This window comes from Ochotona curzoniae, unplaced genomic scaffold (genome assembly GCF_017591425.1).
Source record: "Ochotona curzoniae isolate NIBS_2020 unplaced genomic scaffold, NIBS_Ocur_1.0 scaffold_3835, whole genome shotgun sequence".
Lineage (NCBI taxonomy): Eukaryota > Metazoa > Chordata > Mammalia > Lagomorpha > Ochotonidae > Ochotona > Ochotona curzoniae.
Window position 1 is genome coordinate 33,913,882 of NW_024467114.1, and position 27,655 is coordinate 33,941,536.

A 27,655-nucleotide genomic window follows, 5' to 3' on the forward strand; every position below is an offset into this window, starting at 1 on the left:
TGCAGAAAAATTGTTTCAGTAGGCAAAGGTAACAGCTTGTTTTCTGGCAAAGATAAGTTAAACCCTGTTGCCTACAGCTCAAGAATACCTTTCCGATCAAACAAATTAAATCAAGATTTTAATTTATTAGATTCTAGCAAGGTTTCCACAAAATACCCCCTGGAACATATCACATGAAGTATTAGACAATATAATTTGTAGCTTATTCACCTAATGAGTTCAAATAAGAAAGTTGGATGGCTAGAAATGGGAAGAAATTGACAAGAAACCTAAACAAAAGTTTAAAACTGAGAAACAAACTCTTTGATTTTGCTTGGTAAAATTCCTGTTGGTTTTTCACAGCGAATGATCTTGTTATAACCATCTGAGTAAGTGTATCAGAGCTCCAGCTCTCCCTGCCTCTGTGGACAATAATGTCACTGGCACATCATGAAAGATTGGGGTCTTTGCATGAATTTACTTTAGCACATGCATTTCCAAGTGGACCCTTAAGGCTTTGAATATATAAACCTTCCAAAGAACCTAATTTAGTCCCGGTTAGTAGCAAGTTTATTGACATAAGAAATGAGAAATATGATCTTTAAAACACTTCAGAATGTTTAATATTTGAACATGTCAGCAAATAGAAAAAAAAAATTAGAAAAGCACCGTCCATTGACACTTGATACTTTCACATCTGGGGAAACTGTCACAGGAATATCAATCGCTTCCAGAAGTTCGTGCAGCACACCGAGGCAGAGCCGACATGCAGTAAATCATCTGCGCTTGTTACTTGGATGTCCTCGTGAATGTGTTAAACAATAAAATGGGAAGAGATGAAAAAATATGCCTATCCGCCCAGGTAGGTACCCGATAGTCCTTCCTCATCAAGAACAAATGACACAACGCTTTACTCCGAAGGGCTAGTGGTACATACGTAAGCCTTACAGTGTATTCTTTATTGAATTTGTTATAAACGTCTACAGTTGTATGAAATTTCTTACCAGATCCCAAACATCTATCTTGCCACTTTTTACTCATTTGGCAAATTCTATACATTTTCTCCCTGCTAACCTTAGCTTTACTAGATGAAGACAATGTGTTTTCAAGGCACAAGTTCTTATACACTCAAGAAAAGAGAGCTGGCTGCATCAGCTTTCCCTGGCACCATGTTGCATGTGCTTCTCAATGTCTGTCTTGAGTCCCTGCATTATTTATTTATTTACTTTTATTTTCTAAGGGAGCATGTGTGAGTATGCCAGCTGGCCTCAGGAGCAGGTTCATATTCCTTTTCTACTCCAGACACAACCTTTTTGCTGCCATGGCTTTATGCTGTGACTATACATTGACTTTTTAAAATTATACATTGAATATTGGGTTGCCACTAAAAGGTTTTCCCTTTCGTAGCTTGCAGGCTACTTCAGCAGCAGAAATTAAAGATCAGTTGTGCAAATTCTTCAAGTGCTTTTCATTTCCCTTCTGTTAATATTTGGATAGTAAATCTCAGGTATTTCCTGACCAGATCAATAATAAAAGCTAAATAAATATCAGTTGAAGAATACCTGTAGAACCCTTTTGCAGCTGTGATCATGAAAGAATTCACGTCTGACACAAAGCACGGGGAATGATGCAGTCATTCCTGAAGGAGGCACTGAATAGGAAGGATTGACTGTGTTTTTGTAAGTTTTAGGAAATCTTTGCATATGGCTCGATGGTTAAGAGAATGTTTGCATTGTGGGACACAGAACTCCCCAAGGTGAATTATGACAGACACGTAACTGGGAATGTATAAAGAACTGATTCTACCAGGCTACACCTTCCTTGTATTCATTCTTTTGATGAATAAAGACTTTTTATTTTTGGATACAATGGTGTTTTAATGGTACAGTGCACAGAACAAATTCAACAACTTTTACCAAATTCCATGAATAACTCTTGCTTTCACGTAGTGTTTAGGATCACTATTTGTTTCACATTTTGAGTGGTTTGTTCAGGTTGTTCAAATGGGCAGAGTTGCTTGTGAATTTTTCTCTGCCGTCCTATTCAATGGGTTTGTTAAACAGCATAAAATGTGTAGAGAGAAAAATAAATGAGGCTTACATTTTTTTTTGTAAGCTTACGTTAATTTTAGTCCTAGGTAAGGAGTTCAAACATTGATTTTTTTCCAGTTTTCCAAAAACATGCTAAGCAATTTATCTCACTATACTTTTTGTGCTACTGAATTCTACTTGACATAATTCTGTCATCCTCTTAAGGATGGAATTATAAGGGTGGAATTAAATCCATCTTCAGCATCCTCTGTTATTTTAGTTACATGTTATATAGGTGAGAAACTGATGTAATACAAATAATAGCACAGATATGTTGTAGATTTCAAATTAATGGACTAATCATTAAGCTTGACTTTATTGCTCATATTTAAAAGGGCCTTGATTCTTGGAGATTATGGACAAGCTGATATAGTAAGGATATTGAATCTGGAGTTAGGATTTAAGGTCCCAAGGCTTTGGGACATCCTAGACTGCTTTCCCAGGCCACAAGCAGGAGCTGGATGGGACATGGGGCTGCCAGGATTAGAACCGGCACCCATATGGGATGCCAGACTTGCAAGGGGAGGACTTCAGCCGCTAGGCTACTGCACTGGGCCCCAGAAGTATCTTTTAACCTGTTCAAGTTATGTAACATCTTTGAAATTTAGTCCAGAATCTTTATTTTTAGTCTGAGATGCTCCTGATGGCATCCTAGAGAATATTTCAAATACTGGAGCAGGATGGGAAGCTTCTTTCACTGAACATTATTCACAGTGCTGTGTGTGACTGAAGCCAGCACTGTGCGGTTGAAGCTGGTGGCTGAGGACTCAGTCCAGGTTTCTCCCCTGAGTGGGAAAGACCCAATGGCTTGAGCCGTTGCTGCTGTCTCCTAGGGTGTGCATTAGCACGGAAACACGTCCAGAGTCGGAGCCAGAAATCAAACTCAGGTACTCCGGTGTGAGAAAACAGCATCTTAATAAACCACCTGCCTGCCCCACTGGTTCTAGTTTGAATGTGCTTGCTGCATTTCCTGTTAGTTAGCATAGTAAATCAACATGTAGCTTCAGAATCTTACCAAATAAAGTCTCTGGTGCCTAAAGAATTCAACATTCTGCTCTTTTTAAATTTGTTATCATACAGTTCTATAGGCTCTGGGATTTCGCCTCCTCTCTCCCCCCAATCCCCTCATTCTGATCTTCAAAAATCACCATACACAAAACTGCACGGTTCAAATCAAGGAACCTCCCAATACTGCTGGGATCACTGCCATCATTCCCTGGCTTGCTCTGCTAAAATGATCGATCTAAACTGAGAGCGTCAGAGAATCTGTCGCTTAAATCTATTCCTGTGATGTTGAACTGCAGAGTCTGCACCTTGACCTCCGAAGTGTTTTTTTTTTTTAAGGATTTATTTTTTATTATTTTTTATTGGAAAGGCAGATATACAGAGAGAAGATACAGAGAGGAAGATCTTCACGATGATTCACTCCCCAAGTGAGCCGCAACGGCCGACACTATGCCAATCCGAAGCCAGGAGCCTCTTCCAGGTCTCCCACGCGGGTGCAGGGTCCCAAAGCTTTGGGCTGTCCTCGACTGCTTTCCCAGGCCACAGGCAGGGAGCTGGAAGGGAAGCGGGGCTGCCGGGATTAGAACCGGCGCCCATAGGGGATCCCGGGCGTGCAAGGTGAGGACTTAACCACTTGCGCCACCGTGCCGGGCCCCTCCGAAGTGTTTTGTCACCAGCCTCAGCACTGACCAAGGTCTGCAGACATTGGGTTTAAGGTGCCCCCTTCACATCTTGGGAGGAGAACTGTCTGGACTTTTCTGTTCCTTCCAGTGGCCGAGGTTCTGAGAGTTGGCTGAGCTGGATAGACAGGGGAGAAGCTAAAGGTTCTGTGGTGTCCCAGCCTACAGAGCACTTCCCTGGCTGTCTCTGACATTTGGTTAAGCTGCTTTCACGAATTCTCACTTTAGAAAATAGACACATGTAGTTACATCCTCAAATGATTAAGTTGAAGTGATCAGAAATATTAACTTATAACGAATACTTGTTATATCATCACTTAAGTTTCATTTTTGACAAATACTTGTCCCATGGAGGTTCAATAAGTAGTTACTGATTATCTGTCACTCATTCAGGTATAGGGAATAGGAGGACAGGTCTGGTTAGATCACATGCATGTCCTCTCTGAGTATTCTGTTTCCACTTTTAAAGTCTGTGAAAGCGCTGTTTCCCAACTGCTCGTGTTGGAGGTGATGACAGTGATGTGGTCAACCAGCAGAAATCGATCAATAATTCCGGGTCTCCTGCCCTTCCCAGTCATGGTGATGGAGCACGTGCCACATGTGCCATTCTCAGGACCCTCCCGACAGATGTGGTTGTCCTGTTGAGGTGACTGTCAGCAGGAACAGGCTCTCATTAAATGCTGGATGGAATGAGTCACCCTTCTGTTCTTTTAGCCTAACTGATCCCATTGAATCCTCCAAGCAATCCCGAGACTTGGTCATCATAGACACAAATGATCCCCAGTCCAAAAATAGGCCAGTTCCTATTTCACTGTGCTGCATAAGGTTTATTACTGTCTGTACTTGCCCCTTTTGAGTAAGAGGAACCTATATTGTTGAGGGAAAAGATATCTGAGAGACCATTTAGTAGGAAACTCTGATTTTAGAAGAGCTAACTCAAGCTCTTTCTTTGCTTGGGTCTAAGGTAATTAATTAGATGTGAGCAAATTTTTCATATAAAGGGGTAGAGAAAAAATATTTTAGGCTCTCTGAACCATGTGGTCTTTGTTGGTAAGACTGAGCTCCTGGTGTAACCAAAGCAGCCACAACCTGCGTCTACATACCGTAAAAGAATTGAGTGTGACCGTATTCCAATGAGCCTTTTAGACAAAGGCATGGATGTAGGCAGCATACTGTCTATTTTAATATATGCATACTATCTGCTACATTTTAGCTTATAGTCTTTGTTATTCCTCAACATCGTGGCAAAAACATTCAAGCAGATGCAAGTTAAAAGCTTGAATTCTCCTTTCCCCTGAGAATTGTCCACCCACTTCCTCTCATTATTTTAGGTTTGATGACAACATAGGCACCATCAGAGTTTCTGCCGATTGGAACTCTATGAAGTTGCTCTCCTCACTAAAATCTTCCCAAGGCTCCCCATCCCTTTGGACAGTCCCTCAGGAGCAGTTTGCCCTCTGTAATGGTGTACTTCCCATGCTTTTCCATACGTACTGTTACATGACTTATCTGGGTTTGCTACATAAAACACTTTATGTGTTTTTCTACTCCTTCCACTTTTCTCTTGCTCTATTGCCCTGATTATTCTAATTCTGGAGGATGATATGATCTTTTGGGGTCTTTCCTTAGTAACTTTGTGTTTTGGGCTTTCTCATTCCCAGCCTTGGCCCATGTAACATTTTTGGAGATGTGTCTTGACTTGGATTTCCCATGACCTGCTCAGTGTTGCTTCCTACCCCATTCCAGTGCTGTCTGTTGTCACTCAAGACTCAGTGATGACTTACTTGCAGCAATGAAAAATGTTGGGTGTGAAGAAGTAGAAATTGCAGCACAGCAAATAGTTATACTCTATGCATCACAGGAGTATTGCTATTTCTCAGTTGTTTTAATACGATTTCCCATTAAACTGCAGAATGGATGTTACTATCCTAATTTGTTATTCTCTTTTCTAGCGCAGCTTTTAAAAATTTCGTTTTATTTGAAAGGCTGAAAGAATGAGGGAGTGGGGAGAGAGACTGAGAGAGATTTAGAAAGATTGAGAGGCAGACAGAGAAAAAGGGACATTATCTTCCATCCGATAGCTTATTCCTCAATTTCCCAAGAGAAGATGGGCTCTTCCGGCTGAAGTCAGGGCTGGAGGATTCATCCAGGTCTCTCACATGGGTGGCAGGGACCCTAGTATGTGAGCCATCACCTGCTGGCTGCCAGGGAGTCCATTAGGAATAAACTGGATTGGAAGTGGGGTGGGTAGCTGAGGTTTGAATGAGATACCTGTATATAAAATGTGGGCATCTCCAGTGGCACCTTGACTATTGTATCAAATGCCCCCCACCCCAGTATGGTTTAATTTTTAAATTTTTCATTTAAAAACTTTTCTTTTAAAATGGTTGTCTAGCCTATAGATAACTGTTTTTAGTCTTATGAAATATGTGTATTTTTGAAAGACTTGTTTACTTAGTTGAAAATTATAATGGTAGAGAGGAAGAAAAAAAGATCTTCCATCCACTGCTTCGTTCCCCACATCTCTGAAGCCAGGATCCAGGAACTCCATTCTTGTCTTGGTAGGGGCCCTGGGACTGCCGTGCTGCCTCTGTCACCATCTGCTTTGCCAGGTACAGCCACGCGCGGCTGAATCAGAAGCAGGCACTCCAGTATTCTATGTTACAAGCAGACTTAACCTCAAAGCAAATGCCCTCACTTAATTTTTAAAAAATTTTTTCGTTTTACCTTTTTAGGTTCTATTTTTCTTTCTAAAAATCACACCTGTCTTAGTTTTATGAAACATCTTATAGTTGAGAAATGACTGCTTCTGTCTTAGTTTGAATATTTTTTTCTTTATGTGCTCTAGAAGAGGCATTGAGTTTTAAATGTTTCTCACTTGTAAATGGGACAATTTGCATCCTAAAACTAGAAGTTAGAGAATTATGCTCCAATATCTTTTGGAGGAAACATCTTTTTTATTTGTTCCAAGATACATTCTAATTGATTAACTGGCTGATGTTTTAAGTACACAAAATGTTGAACTTTGGAGCATTAATTTTACTTCTTAGCTCAAATTGGAACTAAGCATATATTTAAAAGGAAATATTCGTTAGTTTTGTATAAGTAGATGAAATATTGAAGCCAATGTTACAGATGGCAGTTGAGTCTTCTTTCCTGTCCATGTCCATATTTTATTTGGATCATATGTTTAACGTGATCGACTTGTGAGATATTTGCAATATCAAGGAAAGGGAAGGGATGTTGTTGTTGTTGTTGGTGGTGGTGGTGATCTTTTTTCTTCAGTGAATTGGGTCAGGAAGCCCTTGAATGAAGAACGTGCGCCTTTGTCCTTAGTTCGGAGTTGAGCAACTTAGTTTATAGTAAAGGCTAACTTGATGCTATTGCAGCGGAACGTGACGTGTGGTGCAGCGGTTCCTCCTGGCGTTGCTGAACTTCCTGTTACGCCATTGTGAAAGCTGCGTCCGTGTGCCCACGCTGATCCCAGCTGCTTGTTCGTGGGATGTTCTGTGGAGTTGAGCCCTGGTGCTGAGGGTGTGCTTTCCCAGACTGTGCTGGTGCACAGATAAGGAAAGTCTCGAATTATACAGAGAGAGAGAAAAAAGGCAATTTTTTATTGTATGCTTTTGAGTGTTTCATCCCTAGCATGCAATTTATGTTCGTTTTACATCTGATGTTTCTCTGCTAGATATTTTGCATGCCTGGATCTCAGTTACTGCGCAGTTTAATGTCCATTACTGCAATTCCAACATCTTCAGCTGTCTCAATGATGGACTTACATCCTCTTCTTAGGTAATAGCTTTCTCCTTTCTCTGCCTGGGCATTGTCTCTAATCTTTGCATACTGAAGGGTTTAGATAGGTGGATGGTGCATTTTCATCTAAATTTGAAGTCTTTTTAGCATTACATTTTTTGGATTTTTTCCTTCTGTTTTCTCGCTGCCTTGTTAGGAGCTCTGGCGTAGATTTGCACCAGCCCTGGCTTTTTCAGGCATTTGAGGAGTGAGCAAGCAGATGGAAACTACTACTTTCTGTGTCTCTGCTTTTCAAATAAATTAAGAAAGTGAGTCCTTTTCTGTGCTGGCACAGGGCTACCACCACTGTGTCAAACTTGTGTGTTCCTTTTCATTCTTTTTGGTAGTTCTTGCCCCATTCTTGTTGAGCTTTTGCTTATGTGTGCATGGACTCCGAGAGTCTACTGGTTCTGTGAGATGAGTAATTTAATGATCTGCAACTCACAGAGATGTAGCCAAGTGTCTACATTGTCCTAACCTGAGACATTCAAGGCCATAAGGGGCCACAGATACAGGGCTCTCTTTTTTGTTTCCTCATGCTGCAGGCATTGTTCTTTCTTCACAGTATGATGTACACATGAACCAAAAAAAAAAAAAATGTTTCTTATGATAAGGAAATGTTGGTGCTGTCTCCTCATTACTCATGCGTGGCTAGTAAGGGACTTGTGCTAATCTCGGTTTTGAGTGTTGGAGTTCCACACATTCGCTAGTTATTCACAGTTTCAAGAATCTGTTTATCAGTAAGTGAAAGCTCATCTGTATCCCCTCAAGTGTGATATACTTTGGCGTTTTGCAGTTCTAGTTGTTCATAGCAGGATTTGGGGTGGTAATTTTTAGGCAGGAATAAAAGATTGGGCTGTACGGACTCATAACTGCCAAAAATCTCACGGGGAGATATGAGCAGTTTCTCTCCATGAAGTTGCAAAGAATCACCTGCCTATTGTCTTGAAATTTCTTACTTTGGAAATTTACATCTGCTAGTTTTTATAAAGAGATAAAACATTCTAAGCATTTATGTGCAATAATATTAGCTAAATAAATTGTGGATTCATATTAATGATTAGGACTGCTGTAAAGACTTCATACCAACACTTGTTACAGCTGGTACAGTTGTTGAGTTGATTGTGGTTGAGTGTAATGCTGTACTCATTGTGCGGTCACATTGGTTAAATGTGATCTTAAAGAATTCTGCATGAGAGAGTTTGAAAATGTCTATTTTTGAATGGCTTATTTATTTTTATTTGAAAGGCAGATTTACAGAGATAAGGAGAGGTGAGTGGGAGGGGCGGGGTTCTTCCTTCTACTGGTTCATTCCTCCTATGGTCCAACAGCCAGACCTGAGCTGATCCAGTGGGGAGCGGGTGGGGAGGGGGAGGGGGGCGGGGCGGGGCGGGTGTTGGGAGCTTGGAGCTTCTTCCCGTGTCTCATGTGGGTGCAGGGGCCCATGGCTTTGGGCTGTGCTCCACTGCCCTCCCAGGCCACAAGCAGGGAGTGGGATTGGGAGTGGGAAAACTGGCACATGAACTGACACCCTAGTGGGATTCTGATGCTTGCCTTTTTAACCATCATGCTTACCCTTATTTTTTTTTTATTTTTAAAAAAAGATTTATTTTTTTAATTGAAAGGCAAATACACAGAGAGGAGGAGAGGCAGAGAGGAAGATCTTCCATCTGATGGTTCACTCCCCAAGTGGCCGCATTGGCTGGAGCTGAGCCAATCCAAAGCCAGGAGCCAGGAGCTCTTCCAGGTCTCCCACACAGGTGCAGGGTTCCAAACTTTGGGCTGTCCTCGACTGCTTTCCCAGGTCACAAGCCGGGAGCTGGATGGGAAGTGGAGCCGCTGGGATTAGAACCGATGCCAATATGGGATCCCGGGCTTGCAAGGCGAGGACTTTAACCACTACACTATTGCTCCAGGCCCTGATTTTTTTGATTTTTAAAAAAATGTTTTTAAAGTGATATTAAGTTTCCTAAAAGACTTTGAACATATACCAAAGTTTTGCTTTTATTATTCTTTGCTATTGTTAATAAAGAATTAAAATAAGATATAGGCACAAATATAGCATCAGTACTGATATTATAAAACTCTTTTACTTAATTCTTTGCATCAACAAGAACATTTAAGTCTTTTGTGTGGGTGATGTTTTAATGCAAAATATTATTTACTGTGTTGTGCGAACTTCGATTATTTCTCAACCTGCTAGTTTTGCTGGTATCCTATTTTGTGAAGACTTGTAAATGAGTTCTTCTTTTGCTTGATTGTTGTAATTATTTTTCTGTTCGTTAGAACTATGTGTTGACTTTTGTGATGACATTAATTTAAACTCATTCTGTTTTAATGAAGTGGTTTGATATTAAGCAATTGATCTTTTTAAAAGCACATTTAATTATTTTCATTAATAGATTTCATATAATTCATAACTATTTGAAGAGAGATGAAAGTTTTTCTAATTTTCTTTTTTAGTTCTTAAGATAAATTCCTGTTTTGATCTTTAATTTCTTTAGTTATTAGAGTTATCTTGTAAGTTCTGTTGAAAAGCGATGCTTTGAAGATGTTGGCTGTAATTTGCACACTTGACTTTCCTGTACCCACACGGGGTTCATTTTGTAGGATTTATTGTGCAGATTCAGGGAATCTCTGTCTACTCTTTATCCCTAATGTAGGTATTTGACAATTACCAAAACTTTCTGTTTTGACCACCTTTCTTGATGGAATCAGGAATTCCTTATTTGAGTACAGACAAAGCTTCACAAAGTAGCTTTGTTCTTAGCCACATAAGCAACTTGAGCATTTGCCCCTGAATTCAAATCAACCCGATTCCTTTTTCTGACTCTCCAGTGCCCAGGACTCTGGAATGGGGCAGGACTGTTCATTGCGGGGGTGTGGAGACCATTGTGTTCCCTCATTAGTTACTGTCCACTGAGCACCTGCTCTCCGGAGATGTGACTATCACACAGCCACATCTACAGAATCACCTAGGACTCCCCTGGCAGTGGACATGCACTGAATGGTTGCCAGACAGAACGACAGCACTTGCCAAGCGGAGGCCAGGAGGCCCAGGGAGCGCAGGGAAGACTGCAGACCCTGATGTCCAGAAACCTTGCCCACCCATGGGCCCAGGGGAGCTGTCCACATGCTTTGCATTTAAGCAGTCCACTCCCTTACATGAGTCAGTTCGCTGCCTCTCATTAGCGTGTAGTTAGACATAGTTTTTGGAGGGTAGAGGGATAAGCTTCATCTTCTTTATATATATGTGAGAACTGTTAGAAATCTCATGCTAATTGGGGAAATGTTTTGCTGTGATTTCCATGTAGCCAGTGACCAGTACAAAAAGAGATCAAACACTGCCTTCTTGATATATATGTAAGCCAGTCTGCAGAACTCAGCCCAGACAAAATATTTTGCAATTTTTCAGTGGATACAAGGCTGTGCATGCTGGAAGTCAGTTTATTAGGGTAAAACATTTACATTTCTCCTGAGTTTGCATGGTCATTTTCTACCCCTAAGCTGTGGTTTTATAAATCAACCATGCTTTTTAAAAATTAAATATTGATTGTATTTTTTTTGTTACCAAATGGCATTTTGCCCTGGAATTTATAACTTATTATGTTTTAGAAGTTTAAAATTAGTAGCAGTACAAGTATTTAAAGTATATGCTCAAATTTCACGATAGTAAGAGAAACATCTGCTTGCAATTGTCTTCTGTTTTTCGTGATGTCATCAAACCTTTACAAATGGTAAATGAATTTTGAGACACATGCCACTTCTTGATGCTTGCATTGTGTTAACTTGGGTATGTATTTCATAAAGTTAAGATGCTTATCTTGGTTTATTTTTAAATATCTTTTAAAAGATTTATTCATGTCCTTTGAAAAGGCAGATCTACAGAGAAAAGGAGAGGCAGAGAGAAAGATATTCCAACTGTTGGTTCACTCCTCAAGTGGCTACAATGGCTGGAGCTGAAACAATTTGAAGCCAGGAACCAGGAGCCTCCTGCAGGTCTCCCATGAGGGTGCAGGATCCCAAGGCTTTGGGCCATTCTCTATATCTTTCCCAGGCCACAAACAGGAAGCTAGATGGGAAGTGAAGCAGCCACGACGTGAACCAGCACCCAAATGGGATTATAGCACCTGCAAGGCAAAGATTTAGCCAATGAGCCATTGCACCGGGCCTCTTTGTGTATTTTAAACTTTATTTCATGAACTTGTACAATTCTTTTAAACTGATAGTATTTCAAGAAAATGACCTATGTTATTTCTCTTATATCTTGTTGCTTCGTGTTTTTTATCTCTCTGTTGGATGGCATAGAGTATCATCTTAGAAATAGAGCAGTTTGTGGAAGCATAAGTAGTTAGTTGATTTATTACTCACTTTTATGTACTGTTTCCCTTAATTTGTGAAATTTGTCATGTTTAGCATTGAATTACTGATTTCTCACCAATGCTGTTACCCGTTTGTTCTTTTCCTAGAATCTAGACTCTGCTCTCTCACAGGTAATCAGTGCAGACTCTCACAGTTACTCTATCTCCATGTCTTACGAGGCAATAGGAATGCTGGAAGCTACTGTGCCCTGTGTTCTGTTAAACCTGGATTTTTGTTTTGGTCTTGTCTGTTTTACCATTTTACAGTAACTTAGTGGAACAGCTAAATTCCCACCATTGTTAGTTTCCAGGGAAACAGAGTGAGCAGGAACTCAAGGTCAATATCCTGCAGTCTCTTCTTCTGCCGGGAGTGGACAGAAGTACCTGCACCTGCTCTCTGCTTCTCACCTTTCAGAAACATTATTATTTTTCTTCCTTTGTCTATACTTTTGGTTTAGTATGGCTTGGGTTTTTTGTAATATATGATCTCAGAATTCAATTAAAGATATTTATCTAGAGCTTCAATTAAGTAAATTGAAGAGTTCCAAAAAGAGTAGTTGGTATAATTCTCTTTAAAACAGATGTTATGTAAGCGGTTTTCTTTGGAAAAGTAAAAGCGATTTTTATGAAGAAAAAAATACCTCAATCCCCATTGCAACAGAGTAAGATCCAGATCCTGTTATTATGAAAAGGGAAGTAGGGTGGAATTAGTGTTGGAGGCTGGGGGTGTGTTAAAATACTTATGGCTAGTGAAAACTTACCAATGGATAGTATCTAATGCTTAAGTTTCCTAAATTGGTTACAATAGCAGGTTACTTATGTTCTTGAGTTTTAATGTTGTGTGTACATTTTATATCTTAAATAGCTGGGCTTTTTTTTGGTTGTTGTTTTGTTTTTGACTTTATATAAAGTCCGAGTTAGAGACAGAGTTCTTCCATTTGCTGGTTCACTCCCCATATGGCTGGACCAGGGCAAAGCCAAAAGTTGTTACTCCATCTAAGTTTCCCATGTTGGTGGCAGGATCCCAAACATTTGGCTATCAGTTGTGAAAGAAAAACCTGATTCTCTCACAGGATAGGAAATGGGGTAGCTGGGACTGGAACCGTGCTCATAGTGGATGCCCGAGTTGGAGCTGGTGGTGGCTTAACTGCTACACTACAACACTGGCCTTATGATTTAAATATTTGTGTTAAGAAACAACATTATAAAATCCTCAAGAATTTGGAGACAGGAGATCCTTGAAATGTAGTTGAAAATAATGCTTGTGAAATAATTGAATGTTTTTGAGAAACTACTGCTTAAATGTTCTGCATACTTCTGGATTTACATTAAGGACTAGATAATTGCTACACATGGCAATTATTAACTACTTTGTAAGGATTCTTCCAGAAAGCTTAATCATTTCTCTTGACTTTGATTTAGATCACTCATTTCATAGCATGCTAATCATCGGACTAAAATGTCTAGACTTAGCTACACATTATGAGTTGCACTGAAGAAACTGATGAAATCATATGGTTTGTACCTATTTGATTATGATCCAATCTGCAATATAATATCAGCGTGCCACGTTTTTTTTAATACTGCAGATACTGTGTCTGCATTCATAAAGGTTTCACTGACTTTGTTCAATAAATATTTATGAGTTAGAACATGACTAGAAATAAGTGCAAGTTAATAAAAATAATTGCAGTATTGTAAATATGATTTGAGTTTTCTTTCATGTTTCTCCACCCCACTCCTCGAGAATGTTAAAGGGAATAATATTTTGTCACTCCTGGTGTTTTACAGGTGTACTTTCTTGATTGTCAAGCGGTACCTCTCAGTCAGAAACTGGAAAGCCTGATGTGGATTAGGGAGCTGGCAAAAGAACTGAAAAACAGAAATATTTTATTGTCTTGCCTTCTTATTTGTTACCCACAGGTAAGTAGAATATTCACAGCCTCCGAATGGTATGCTCTGTGAGCAAAAACCTGCCTTTGTTAGAAACTATGGATATTGATATCCTGGAAAATTATTCACCTGTTCTTGTGCTGTGATAGATAGAAAAAAAAAGTGAAAAAAATAAAAGAGAACAAGTGTTTTAGGCAAGGATATAAACTGGCCAATGTCTCGAGCTCGGTAGCCTACACAGAATTGCTAGATATAGCATAGGAAAACCTTCACTTCTGGTGGAACTCTTGTGTTTGACTGCACAGCTCTCTTAGCCAGTGGAATGTTCTGAAACTGCTTACCTTCACAGGACGTTTAAAAAATGAATTTCTCATTGGTTTTTTCCCCCCAGCATGTTAGCATGTCATCTGGTTATTGCAGGCAGTGTCCGGTATTTAGGTTATGAGAAGACTTGGAACTTATGTAGAGAAATACATCTTCAATAGTGGCAAGATAGTTAAGGCGAAGGCAGAATGAGCTAGTGTGCTGGAATCTTAGTGCAGAAGAATGCTATTGAAAATGAAACATCTGGGGAATTGGCTGCACGAGTTGAATTTGCCTTTTGTGCACCAATAGCTTTCATCAGGCTTAGGACTACGTTTGAGTTTCTTGAAGGTACAGCCTGAGAGTCCTAGCAAGTGGGGCAGTGACTTTCTTATTTTTTAATGTTATTTGTAACAGTCAACTTTCTTGTGGTCCAGAATAAAATGATTCCGTACTTCCTGTCTTGAAAATGATAGGTATTTAACGTTCTATGTGAGTGATGAGTGACAGCAGTTTTTATGAAATGATTCAAGATGAATTTTTAGCCTGCAGCTGAAATTGGAAACCTGAAATCTGGAGCAATAGGGCTTTAACTATAGAGATCTTGTTACCCCATGACCGGGTTTTCTTTAACTTTGAGGTTATTTCCCCTGCTCCCAGAATACGCAAGCATGACTTTGGTTTAGTCAACAAGAAGCAGGACAAGTTGCGTTTTGTCAGGATTATGGCGCTGTGCGCTGTTGGTGCTATCGGGTTTGTTAAAGTCAGGACGACCCGTGAAGGTGTGTTTAATCTCCCAACAATGGGTAACTGACAGAGTAAGATGGAAAACCTGGCTCGGGAATATTTCCTCTTCAATAAGTTGTCATGTATTTTGTTGTGCAGTGCATGTTATCCTGGAATTTTTTAAGAAAATGCTTATTTTTCGTTCTTTTGTACGGCAAAGGCACAGCTTGGGAGAACGCTCTCCAGGCTATGCCCTAACCTTCTGAGCATGGTCTGCTGTTGATGTAACTTATTCCATTCAGTTGGTTGACTACCTGCTGTGTGGAGTACCTACTTCACAGGCATTCTCTCATTGCTAGGCATGTGTAAGAGTCAAAAAAGAGTGTTGACTATTCTCTGACAGGTAGCTTTCTGTAGGATTTTTCACTTTGTACGTGAATTTCTAAATCTAGTCTTCCGCTGTGATCACCATTGGTATGTATTTCCTAGATTTATCCGGTATATTCCTTTAAGCCTCTGACGACTGAAAACGGTCTAGATTTTTAGCCATTTTTGGTAGAAAGTAACATCAGGTGCTACTTCCTTGGGCAGGTCTTTGGTTTGTTGACAGCTCTTCCTTGGAAGAGAACGGATTACATTGTCTCCAAAGTATGTGCTGTAGATGTAGTTTTTCTGATTTAAATAAAGGCCTGCCTTGTTCTGTGTGAGAAATTCCTGAGAGCGTAGATGGCCTTTGATTTTTTTTTTTTGGCTGCACTTTCACAGGGCTTGACTTCTGTGGTGTTTATGGTTAAATAGAATTACTTAAGCTCTTTAAAAATATATTTTGCGCATGATGTTGCTGATCTGTGTTGCTGTGTTTGTGTAGATTTATTGAACACACCTTGGCAGCACTTTTTCTGTGTTTAGTGAGTTTAAACTTCGTAGTCTTACTGTGTTTGTCTCATGATTGCTTTTGGTTCACAGAGTAGTACGCAGTATGGTAGCTATGATTTCCACTCCATATAATTTACCCATGTGTGTTACGTGTACATATGTTGTGTGCATCTTTAGAAACATCTCATCTGGAAAAGAAAAAGAATTGATCTCTCATTTCTGGTACCAGGATGTGTAAACCATGGTAAACCAGCGTTTCGTTGATGAGTCACCAGTCATTCTTCATGAGTGACAAATGCATCAAACCATAACTTTTCAGCAACGTATGCGTATTAACTCAACTGATAACTTCAGGAGATCTGAAACAGGCTTTGTTGAACTGCAGACACACTCTTCAGTGTGTGTTTTTAGATAGCAAGAATGCTTGCAAAAATGGTTGAATATGATTCATTCTCTGGCAAGGTCAGTGTAGTAAAGCATTGTTTTTTTTATATATATATATATAAAATGGACATTAACTTCATATGGTAACCTTGAAAAGAAAATAAATAATTTAGAATTGCACCTTTGAGGAGAGGTTATCTTCTGGCTCATGGTACTGACTTGGCTGTGCACATATCATGTGGAGCTTTTTCCTGACTCTCTGATCCACTGGTGGGCTCTTCACATGGGCACTGAGTCAGGGAAGGTGTGAAGTTTATGTGGAGTGGAACTCTTTGCAGGGAGAGCGTTTCTTTCACAGTTTTGTGGGTGAATTTAAATCAGGTCCTATCCTTCATTCTCAAATTACCATGCAAGGCTCACTGTGGAAGGCTCATGGCTTAAGCTGCACAAATGATCACAGTCTACATTTTACTTATTTTAGTTTGTGTGTAGTAATTGCACAGAACAACGGACATTTAATCTGATGTCTTGATACATGTATATCTTATATAATATGTCTTAAATACTTCTTTATGTGAAATACTCATTTATACTTGTTAATACAACTTTACCATGGACATTGTCATTTTGGCCCATTGGATAAAATTATGTTTGGGGAAACATATTCTAATCATGTGAAATTTTGTGCCTAATCATTTTGCAATCACTTATAGAGGTGTAATATTTTTTTGCATGAATGATTCAAGCTTAGAGGTTACATTCTTAATTTTGTTGAAATCTAAAAGCTTTCACAGTAACTCCTTTATGAAAAATATTTGCAAATATACATTTTCACCATATTTTTGTTTTGAGCTTCTCCAATAGTAGAGATTTCAAAGTCCATGAAATGCATAGGTCCTGTGCCATCTTGCATTTGATCCACGCACTTCTCATGCTCTGAGATTTGGATGCAGGATAAGTGGTTTCACATTCCTGTTACATCCACTTGTTTCTTCTGCTGATCTGCTTCCTTTTCCCTTCTAACCTGTACAATGAGCTACATAACTTTGGACAGGTCCCTCAAGTTTTCTAGGTTCTTGATTCTCCAGTTGCGCAAGTGCCCCTGTCAGAACTTCTGCACTCCACACAGTGCGAGATGGCTTGCTGGAGACATGGGAAGGTCCACTGTGGTAACAGGATGTATATCTCATAGTGATACATGGCAGCAGGGGCCTTGAGCCTGATTACTTTTTCCTTGCACATACAATCTTCCCTGGAAGCATTATTCATCAGCACTGATATATTTTAGTGTAACTCAGAAAGGAACAGTTTTTTTATCATGCATATTAAGAAACAAAGTGACATTGAAATGGTGGGTAGGGACACCAAGATGTAGAGAAGAAGGTTGAAGCCAATATTAACAGGCTGATGTACGCTGGTGCGGTCCAACCACTTTCAATTTCCAAGCTGGAAGTGTGACTTGTGAACTCCTTGTTTGACTCCCTGAGCATTTCTGTCAGATGGCAACTTTGGAAAAGCCCATACGATGCTCAGAGTTGGACTAAGCTCTGGTATGGACCCAGGGAGTAGAGGGGCTCTGACACTCACCCTCCCCTCTCCCTGCCTAGTTCCCCTCTCTTGCTGTTGCTGCAGCTACAGATGCAGAAGAAAATCATCACAACGGATCCATTCCTTGTTATCTGTAAAATGTGATGATTTGTAAAACCTGAGCGTCACTGCATTAACCTCCTGATAACACATGTGGTTAGATGAAATTTTATAGATCAGTTTGTATCACAAACTGTAAAGTAGACCACCGTATTAGAATGAAGTATGTAGGGAATTCAAAGTGTAGAATTGAAAGACTGGTTTACTTTGGTGCAACTACTTGTTTCAGATCTGTTCCTAGGAGAGGTAGCTAAAGAGTTCATGAAGAATGTGAATCATGAAAAAAAAAAAACTATGCATGGATTTGAAGTACTTTCGTAACAAAATGGCTTTTCTTTCTAATCTCACTTATGAGCTCTTGGGTCCATCGTGCTCTCATCCATGTTGGCTGAGTTGTAAAGAGCTTGTGTGTCCCGCACTGGACATCCAGGATACATTCTTGACTTTGAATCACTTTGTCAGCTCAATGCAGCACTGAGGAACTTAATAGTTCTAGCTGCCAGAGGTATCTGGAACTCAGAGGCCTGGCCATGGAAGGTACAAAGGGGAGCCCCACCTTCCAGGTTGCATCTCTAGTGTCCCACCTGCTGCACACCTGCCAGTCTCCACCTCAACACCCCACCTACTGTGCACCTGCCAGTCTCCACCTCAACACCCCACCTACTGTGCACCTGCCAGTCTCCACCTCAACACCCCAGCTACTCTGCACCTGCCAGTCTCCACCTCAACACCCCATCTGCTGCACACCTGCCAGTCTCCACCTCAACACCCCACCTGCTGTGCACCTGCCAGTCTCCACCTCAACACCCCACCTGCTGTGCACCTGCCAGTCTCCACCTCAACACCCCACCTGCTGTGCACCTGCCAGTCTCCACCTCAGTACCCCACCTGCTGTGCACCTGTCACGTTTGTTCATTTGGAGAATCATGTGCATGCTTGAAAGCTGCACAACCCAAACTTGTCCTTCCTCTCAGGATGACCCTGGGGGAGGTTGGATGTAGAAACGCTACTTCCTGGAGTCTGTGTGGGTTGTTTACTAAGCACAGGATCCTGCTAGTGGCACCAAGTTAGAAAGCCTGCAGGCCAAACACGAAACACCAAATTTGTTTACCCAGAGACCCGTAACACCAGTCAGAGCCATCAGCCTTTCTGATGTGGGAACGTTTACTGGACTAGTTTTTCACACTGAGTATTGTTTTGGATTTCACTGTTTAGGAAACTTTTTGGGAAAATATGAAGGTCCTGAAATGTGTCACTTTGTGGATGAAAATTATTTTGAGGGGGAGTTAGATTGGCTACCCTGGCAGGTCTGTTAGGGAGTGCCACTTATATCACTTGCAAATAGAGAAATGAAATGCAGATATAAAGAGTTTGCTGCAGACCTTTGTGTTTTCATTTTTAGTCTTAGTTTATAAGGTTTATTTATTTTTGAAAGGCAGGGCAATAGAGAGGGAGAGACAGAGAGAGATTCCATTTACTGCTTCTCTCCCCAAATGAGCGCCATGGCTGAAACCAGGAGTCTGGGAGTCCAGCCAGAAGTGTGAGCACATGGTCAGTCTTTCCCTACTTTCCCAGGTGCAGGAGCAGGCAGCTGGATTAGAAGCAGAGCAACTTTTCTAAGAAGTCTTTTCCAATTCCTATATCTTGGAGAGTACTGCCTATGTTTTTCTCTGATAGTTTGATGGTTTCTGGGTGCAGATTCAGGTCCTGGATCTATTTAGAGCTGACTTGTCGCGCCCACGTGTCTTACCGCCCAGCAATAAGACGCAGACGCGTGTGAAGTCTCCTGCGGTAAAATTTATTGTGCACACTAACATGAGGAGGGAAGCGCGAATCCCGGCAGGCTTCTACTCTTATGTGCTGTCTGGCCCCGCCTCCGCCGATGATAGGTCGGCGTCATGATTACGCAGGGTCCTGGGCGACTGGATTCGTCAGTCCCAGTGTTTACGTGCCTGCCGCGCCGCAGCTCACTGAGCATGCGCTAGGCGTGTGCGCAGTACTGTGAAAGCTACGTGACTTTCCACCAGGCACCAAGATCTAGCCTCTCTGGCCGGCGCCATTTTGGGTACGGCATGTAGCCAGTACATACAGATATGGCTGGCAACACTGACTTTTGTATAAGGTAACGGGCGGCGGGGGAGGGGGGGTGGTGGTCTTACTTCTCACCTCTGCAGGCTGCTATCCAGTTGTCCCAACAGCATTTTTTGAAGAGACCAGGCTTTTCCTCTGGATTATTTTTCAGTTCTCTGTCGAAGATCAGTTGGCTGTACATGTGTGGGCTCCCTTTAGTGGTTTCTATTCTGTTCCATTGATCTTCTTTGTTCCTGTATCAGTGAGGCGAACATGATAACCACTACACTACAGAAACTAGCTTTCTGTTCCTGTACCACACTGTCTTGAGGACCACTGTTCTGGAACTGTGATTCCTCTAGTTTGATTTCTTTTCTTCAGGATAGCTTTGGCTATTTGTGGTCTCTTTTGTTTCCAGATGCACTTTTATATCATCTTTTCTATTTCTGAGAAGAATGTGGGATTTTGATTGAGGTTGCATGGAGTCTGTATGTTGCTTTTAGTATATGGATATGTTAAGGTTGTTGATCCTGCTGATGCAGGAACAATGTAAGTTTCTCCATATTTTAATGTCTTTCCATTTCTTTTTCTAATGTTATATAATTTTCATTATAGAGGTGTTCCATGTCTTTGATTAGGTTAATTCCAAGGTATTTAAGACTCCTCTCTGCTATTTTAGAGGGGGATGTACTTGCAATTTCTTTCTCAGCGTTGGAGCTGTTTGTGTACACTAGTATCATTGATTTATGTTAATTAATTTTGTATCCTGCTGCCCTGCCAAATTCTTTTATGAATTCTGATAGTCTCTTGATTGAATCTTTTGGTTTTCCTATGTAGAGAATTATGTCTTCTGCAAACAGGGATAGTTTTAATTCCTCATTTTCTACTTGAATTACTTTAACTTATTTTACTTGCCAAAAAGTTCTGGCCAGGACTTCCAATACTATATTGAATAGCAGTGGTTAAAGTTCTGGGAATATATCTAAAGGAAATGTGAAACTGTTAAATACATCTTGACAACAGGATGCTGGACTCTCTGCCACTGTCCATACCTGCAGTGTTAGGATACGCTTAAACAGCCAAATGATGGGCTTATGACTGTTTATGAGGGACTATAGTAACGATTTAGGCGAAATCATTGGTGTGATGGGGTTTGGGGTAGGAGGGAAAGGAAATCCTAGAATCTATGAAACTGTATCATCAAGCAAAAGAAATTAATTTTTAAAAAGCAGAGCAATTGGGACTCAAACTGGCACTATATAGAATGTGTATGTTGGCTTAACCACTGTGCCAAAATTTTATCCCCTGTGTTTTCATTTTCTTTTTTCTATAAAAGAAGCAAATCGACATATGAATGAAGGAGGAATTACCATGGAAACTTGTTGAGGAGATAGTTCCTTTGAACAATGTGTTTGTTAGTTCTTATTGCAGGACCAGAAGTTACTGAGCTGAAAGAACACGTATGATCTCACAGTCCTGTGGGTCTGCCAGCTTGGGGCCTTTCTCAGAGTTACCATCAGCTCAGGCCTTCTCTGGGAAGGACCTCTTCCTTTTCTCTGCTGACTGCTGCCTGGACTCAGCTCTTTGTGGGCTCCCAGCAGAAGCTCCTCTTTCTCCCTATGCCCTGAGCCTGGGGCAGGAGGCATCTGCTGGTTGCCAGCAGGACTTCCAGAGAGGCTGGGCACATCAGTGCAGAAGCTGCTGTGTGCAGAACTCTTAAAATGACAGTGATGAACGGAGTCAGGAGGAGACCCTCACCTGCATGCCGGCAAACTTGAGAACATCAGGCAGGGTGGGAAGTCAAACTAGAGCCAAGAGCCCGGAGGTTGAAATGACAGTTATGCAGCAAGAGTAGTCATGGAGTCTCTGGAATGTTTGGTGGTGCCTATTGTGTATTAGATGTTTTGTTTTAAGATTTATTTGTTTGTTTTTACTGAAAAGGCAGAAATACAGAGAGAAGGAGATACAGAGAGGAAGATCTTCCATTCTTTGATTCACTCCCCAAATGGTTGAAACAACCAGGAGTCAAAAGCTTCTTCTGGGTCTCCCACACAGGTGCAGGGTCCTAAAGCTTTGGACCATCCTTGACTGCTTTCCCAGGCAATAAGCAGGGAGCTGGATGGGATTTGCAGCAGCTGGGACATAAATTGCCCTGATACGAGGTCCCAGGGAAATGCAAAGGCAAGGATTTAGCCACTAAGCTACCACGCTCAGCCCTGTGTACTAGATTTGTTGTGTCATTGAGGTCAGAGGTAAATGATTGGAGGAATGAGAAATTAAGTTTCAGAACCGTTTTCCAAGGAGGGCAAGGGAGAAGTGTAGCCTTTAGTGCTGTGTAGTCCGCTTCCTGCCTGCCTCAAGCAGTCAGTGCTTAGAAATGCGAACTTCTAAAATTAGATCACATGATATGGTCATTGAGAATCCTGCCCTGTAATTCTATTGTGATTAGGGTCACGATGGAAACAGAGAGGGGCCTTCTCAACAGAGAGTGAGAAGTTTGAGTAATGCTTGGTCTATTGCTTTGTGTATGGAAAATAGGAAAGTTTGTTGGTTTTCCACCCATCTCATTACTCATTTTTGACAAGAAACAGGTTTTGATTAAGCTGCACTTCCTCTTGCCAAATGGAGAATGACGATTTCATACAAATGATCTTAGGAAATGAAGTGGCTCAATAACAAGCATGGATTCAGCCACCGCTCTTGGACACTGTGTTTTAACAGGTTAAAAAAGAGAAAGAAAGAAAGAAAAAAGAAAAAAGGAGGAAAGAAAGAACAATACCCACAGATGGTTTACAAAGAAACCATTCAGGATAAGCACATGCTCCTGTCATTGTTCACATGTTGCGTTTCTGTAATCACAGTGTCCTAAGTCTACCAGGAATCATGTTTTAAAAGAGTACCCCGGTGAATTTGCCGCTTTTCCCAGCTACATAAAAATATGATTCAGAATTTGTAGTTATGACCTGAGAGCTTCTAAATCATAATAGAAAATAATTAGCAACCAGATACTACATTTGGGTAATTCAGTCCGATGGGAGATCCAGAGACACGCATACAAGTGATCTAGTAGAACAAGCTGTAGTTTTTATCTCTGGATATATTCTAGCACTTTAAATAAAGGCAGTGTAGTTTTTGTTTATAGCTCATATGCTGAAATGAGGGTACTGCGAAGTGATGGAAATGGCGGTCACCTGTTGAGGTGGCTTTGCCTTCAGCTTGCTGGAGGGAGTCAGGTGGAGATTCCTTTGGTTACTCTAAAGTGACAAAGCCGAAGTAACTAAGTAACGGTTTCCTCCTTTGGGAAGAGAAGCTGCTGTGAACAGACACCAGTCACCCAACAAGAAGCTCCGCCCAAGAGGCGTTTACTCCAACTGAGCCTGCACATTGGTGGCTCTATAGCACATCTGCATTATACTGTATGTTTCTAGTTGCTTTCTAGTGAATGTTCAGGTCATTGTGCATGTGTTTCCTTGTCCAGTATCTTAAGATTATGACTTGATCAGTAGAGCTGTGGACTTTCAACAGCGAGTGATGATTTTTTGCTAGATGAACTAGGGTTTACATTTAATTGTGCCATATTCCTCACCACGCTAATCTTCTTAGGCCTTTATAAAACGTCTCAGTCCATATTTAAGATGTTTTGCTGCAATTATAGGATTTAGGCTTTTCAGCAAGGGTGGTCTTTTGCTGATGTTGTTAATTGAGGAAAGTCCAGCGTTAGTACAGGCTTTACTTGGATTTCACTCTTTCTCATGAGAACAAATTAAAGCCCTAGATCAGAAATTGCATCCAATTGAACTGCTCCATTCTCAGTTCTACAGCATGAAAAAAAAAATAGACATGATCCCTAAATGCAACATTTTAGATTACATTGCTAACATGTTTTTAAACATGCTAGTCCTAGACTGAATATTGCAACATGCAAGGGCCCAACTTCCTGAGCGTTGATGGCAACTTCAGTAACGAAAACATGGCATTTGATCTAAACATTACTTTGTAAGCACCTGGGAGCTAGTGGTTTGCAGCCACTGAGTGTTATTTTGCCATGGTTTGAAAGTGTCTTGAGTTCATAAGGGTGAAATTTGATCCATTTTGTAACATCATTGAGAGGCAGGCCTTTTCCGGTGCTTTTTAAAAAAAGATTTGTTTATTCGAAAGGTGGAGTTGCAGAGAGAAAGGGAGAGAGCTCTTTGATTTGTTGGTTCACTCCCCAGGTAACCCAGGCCTGGACTGGGTCGAGCAAGCCTAAGACAGAAACATTAAAATTGATGGAGGATTCATCTCTTACTTTTCTTTCAAATGTATAAGTCTTTTAGAAGAATAATACAAGCCATAATTTTATTCATGTATCCACAGACAGATGTTTTCCAGAGGTTAGTTAAGTCATAGCAAAATGTAGTCGTTGTGATCAGTTCAGGGAAGTCCTGAGCGCAGCTGTTTTGCTCTCTGCTGCTGTGTGTGGCTGTGTGCGGGGGAACCGTTGTCTCGTGGAAGCCTGGATGTAGCACTGAGACCCCTTGTATTTCTAACAGGAGTATCTAGGATTTCACCTATGGAGAGAGTGTACGTGCTAAGCCGCCTTAGGCCTATGTTGATTTCAGATCTCCTCACTTAACAGTCCAGTGAAGAAAAACTAGTAAACCCAGAAAAGTTACCAGGTTATGATCTTAAAACAATTTTAGGAGAGTCGCAGGAATGACTAAATGATATCCCTGTCACATGTTGGTTGACTGTAATGAGATTCATTATGGAAGGATGGTAAGTTTTCTTCCAGTGACATTTCAGTTTCACTTGAAGTGCCAAACCTGAATGTGCATCTTACACGTCTGTGGTTGTCCAATTCAATATCCAGCATTTGTCTGAGATACGTGGCTAAAGAGTGCTGACTCCTTGCCCTCACACAATGTTGATCAGTTTATATTATTGGATTTTAAGTGGATTCAGATTAACCTTGGCTTTAATTAAATTGTTATCTATATTCTGCTGCTTATGATATTTTGGGTGAGATGCATACATTTTCTTTTAGGCTCAACTACCAGTATCATTAAATATATTACCTGGAAAGGAAAATATAATAATCTCAGATTAAGAAATAAATGCTTGACTCTGTTAAATAATATAAAATCGTGTCTGACTTGATACTTAAATTTGTAGGCAGTGTAACTTTTTAATACGTTGATATTTTATCCACAGTAACATAGAATCTATTAATATATGCAAATACATGTAGTTTTATGCTAATTGTGTAGATTTCAATATTCTCTCTGAAAAGAATTAAGATGTAACCACTTTGAAATATACATTGTTTATGTCAGTTTCAGCTAAGTGATATTGGAGGAAGATGAAGGTAGATTTGATTTTAAGCCAATTAAACAAATTGGTGGACTACTTGGTTTTTAGTTGGCGCCTTTTAATTATAAGTGTCAGAAATATAGCATGGATTAACAACCCTCTTAGAGCTGTGAGGCCCATGATTATGGCTTTGGGTTTTGTCTGACTCAGGTGAAATGAGGGTTTTGGCCCCTCTGTTTCTCTCTCCTGGGTCTTCCTGCTGGTTCTTTATGCTCTGCTGGCCCCTTCCCTTCCCTTCCCTTCCTTTCCCTTCCTTTCCCATTCTGTCCCTTCCCTTCCCATCCCTTTTCCCTTCTCTTTCCTCTTCCCTTTTCTTTTCCCTTCCCTTTCCCCCTTTTTTTTCTTTGTTTTAAACGTTTATTTCTTTTATTTGAAAGGCAGATATACAGAGAGGAGGAGATACGGAGAGGAAGATCTTCTGTTTGCTGATTCACAAGTAGCCACAATGGCCAGAACTGAGATGATCCTAAGCCAGGAGCCTGGAGCCACTTCCAGGTCTCCCATATGGGTTCAGGGGGCTGAGGTCCTGGGCTGTGCTGGACTGCTCTCCCAAGCCAGATATCGAGCTGAATGGGAAGCAGGACCACCTGCTTCCAGGCAGACATGAACCTGCACCCTCAGGGGATCCCAGCGCATTCAAGGCAAGGACCCTAGCCACTAGGCTGCCACAATGGGCCCTCTGCTGGTTTTATAAATAATATAACCACTCTACTCCCACTGTCTCTGTTAGCTCAATGCAAATAGAGTGCCTGCATCCCAAAATGCTCACCGAAAATCCCGCTCCTAAATTCCATCAGACTGATTTGTAAAACTTTGCTTTATTCTTGTGATCCAATGACTGTGACCCAGGTGGAAATGTTAAAAATTCATTAGAGTTGGTGGATTTTCCTACACGTGGGGCCAGGGAAGTCCCACCCAAAGTACAGGGAAAAAATGAAAGGCGGGGGTGCCTTACCACAGCATGGAGAACAGGCGTGGTAACATCAGACATAGTGGAGCATCCTCTGTCTGTTGGCTTCTGTGGTTTCCACCTTTGTAAATGAGTGGGATAAAGAGCCAGCGTTTATGTCTGTGCGATGTAGATCTGGGATCCTTCCTGAGTAATCCTCTGTGGGGTGATAGAGAAACTGTCAAATGACTCGGCAGTGCAGCTGGGCATAACTGCCCACCACAGGTATAACCCCTTCTTCAGTGCAGTGTAAAATGAATATTGCTCAGCCATTGGGGAGAGATTAATAAAGATTGTCACTATTAGAGTAATTCCCATTTGTTTTCTTTTTATTCCACTCTGCTTCCTAACTAAGGAAGGGAAGGATGGATAATATTGGAAACAGTGTTTCTCATTTTCATTGAATTGGAAACAAATGGGTTGGAAGCTGCTGTTCCGTATGTCAGCCTTGAAAATACAGTCGCTCCACCTCCCGACTCCTCCAAAAAAGTAGAGGTTTTCTATATTGAGAGCATTGTGTTGTGGTGTGTAGCTTTGGGCCCTTCCTCATATTGGTTACGCCCAGATGTGTGCCTTTTCCTGCTGATCGTGTGATTCTGCCCGTCTTCCTTCTTCCCCTGTGAGACGCCCCATCCCCGTTTCAGACTTGCGCACCTTGGCAGCTTCACACGGTTTGACACACAGTGCTTCATGTGCTAATGCCGAGTAAGTCTCTCTCTTTCATCCAAAACAGAAGGACAGCATTTTTGTCTGGGTTCCCTGCTTTGTCTCCAGTTCCTCAAGTGGTGCTTGGTGTAAAGCAGGGCTTCCAGACCTCCTAGCGGAGTTACATGCAAACAATTTGTATGTAGTAAATGAAAAGTAACAATGCACATCAGTATTGTGAGACAATCCAATCATGGGTTTGAGTAGCATTGCTCCTTCTCCTTAAGTGTATTTCTCTGATGGCTGCTGTCTGTATTGTATCTGTTATGTTCCTGAAAGAGTATAAAACACTAAAGGAACCAAGTGGTCAAATCATATATATGTAGGTACACTTACTGAGAGGTAAAAGTTCAATATACCCCAAAGTGGAACCCAGAATTTATGAACAAGAGTGAAAATTAATCACCAAGGATTCAGGGGTTATTGTTAACCGTATATTCAGATTTAAAAAGAAGGCTGATATTATTCTAGTAGTTTCAGAGAAGACATGATAAAATCCAGCATTCAGTCTTGATAAACTCTTAGCAAACTGGAGTTAGAATTATAATTCCCTAACTTGATAAAAAAATAATAAAACATTTAAAACAAACACCAAGCTTTCTGTGTTAGAAGCATTGTCTTTAAGATATAAGTAAGAGGGGATTGGATCCCTGCCTTCCATAGTGAGGAAAGAGAGAGAGATACAATTAAAGGGTTGGTAAGAGACCACTCTCATCATATGGAAATAATATGAATGGTCTGCAAAATGTTCCTGGGAGGTGTACTTTTCTGAAAAATTTGCAGGCATTGGAGATTTTTAACACTAAAACGGACTTTCTAAATTTCAAAATTTTATTTTCCATA

The 27,655-nt window shown here is 40.8% G+C and overlaps 1 protein-coding gene across 3 annotated transcripts in view; it reads left to right on the forward strand.

The window, feature by feature from the left end:
• The window catches only part of CRPPA (CDP-L-ribitol pyrophosphorylase A), a 231,552-nt gene that overhangs the window by 128,075 nt on the left and 75,822 nt on the right, over positions 1–27,655 (forward strand). For all 3 annotated transcript variants that reach the window (XM_040965017.1, XM_040965018.1, XM_040965019.1), the window contains one exon: positions 13,699–13,830. In XM_040965017.1, the coding sequence (XP_040820951.1) occupies positions 13,699–13,830 (132 nt within the window). The remainder of the gene's footprint in view (positions 1–13,698; positions 13,831–27,655) is intronic.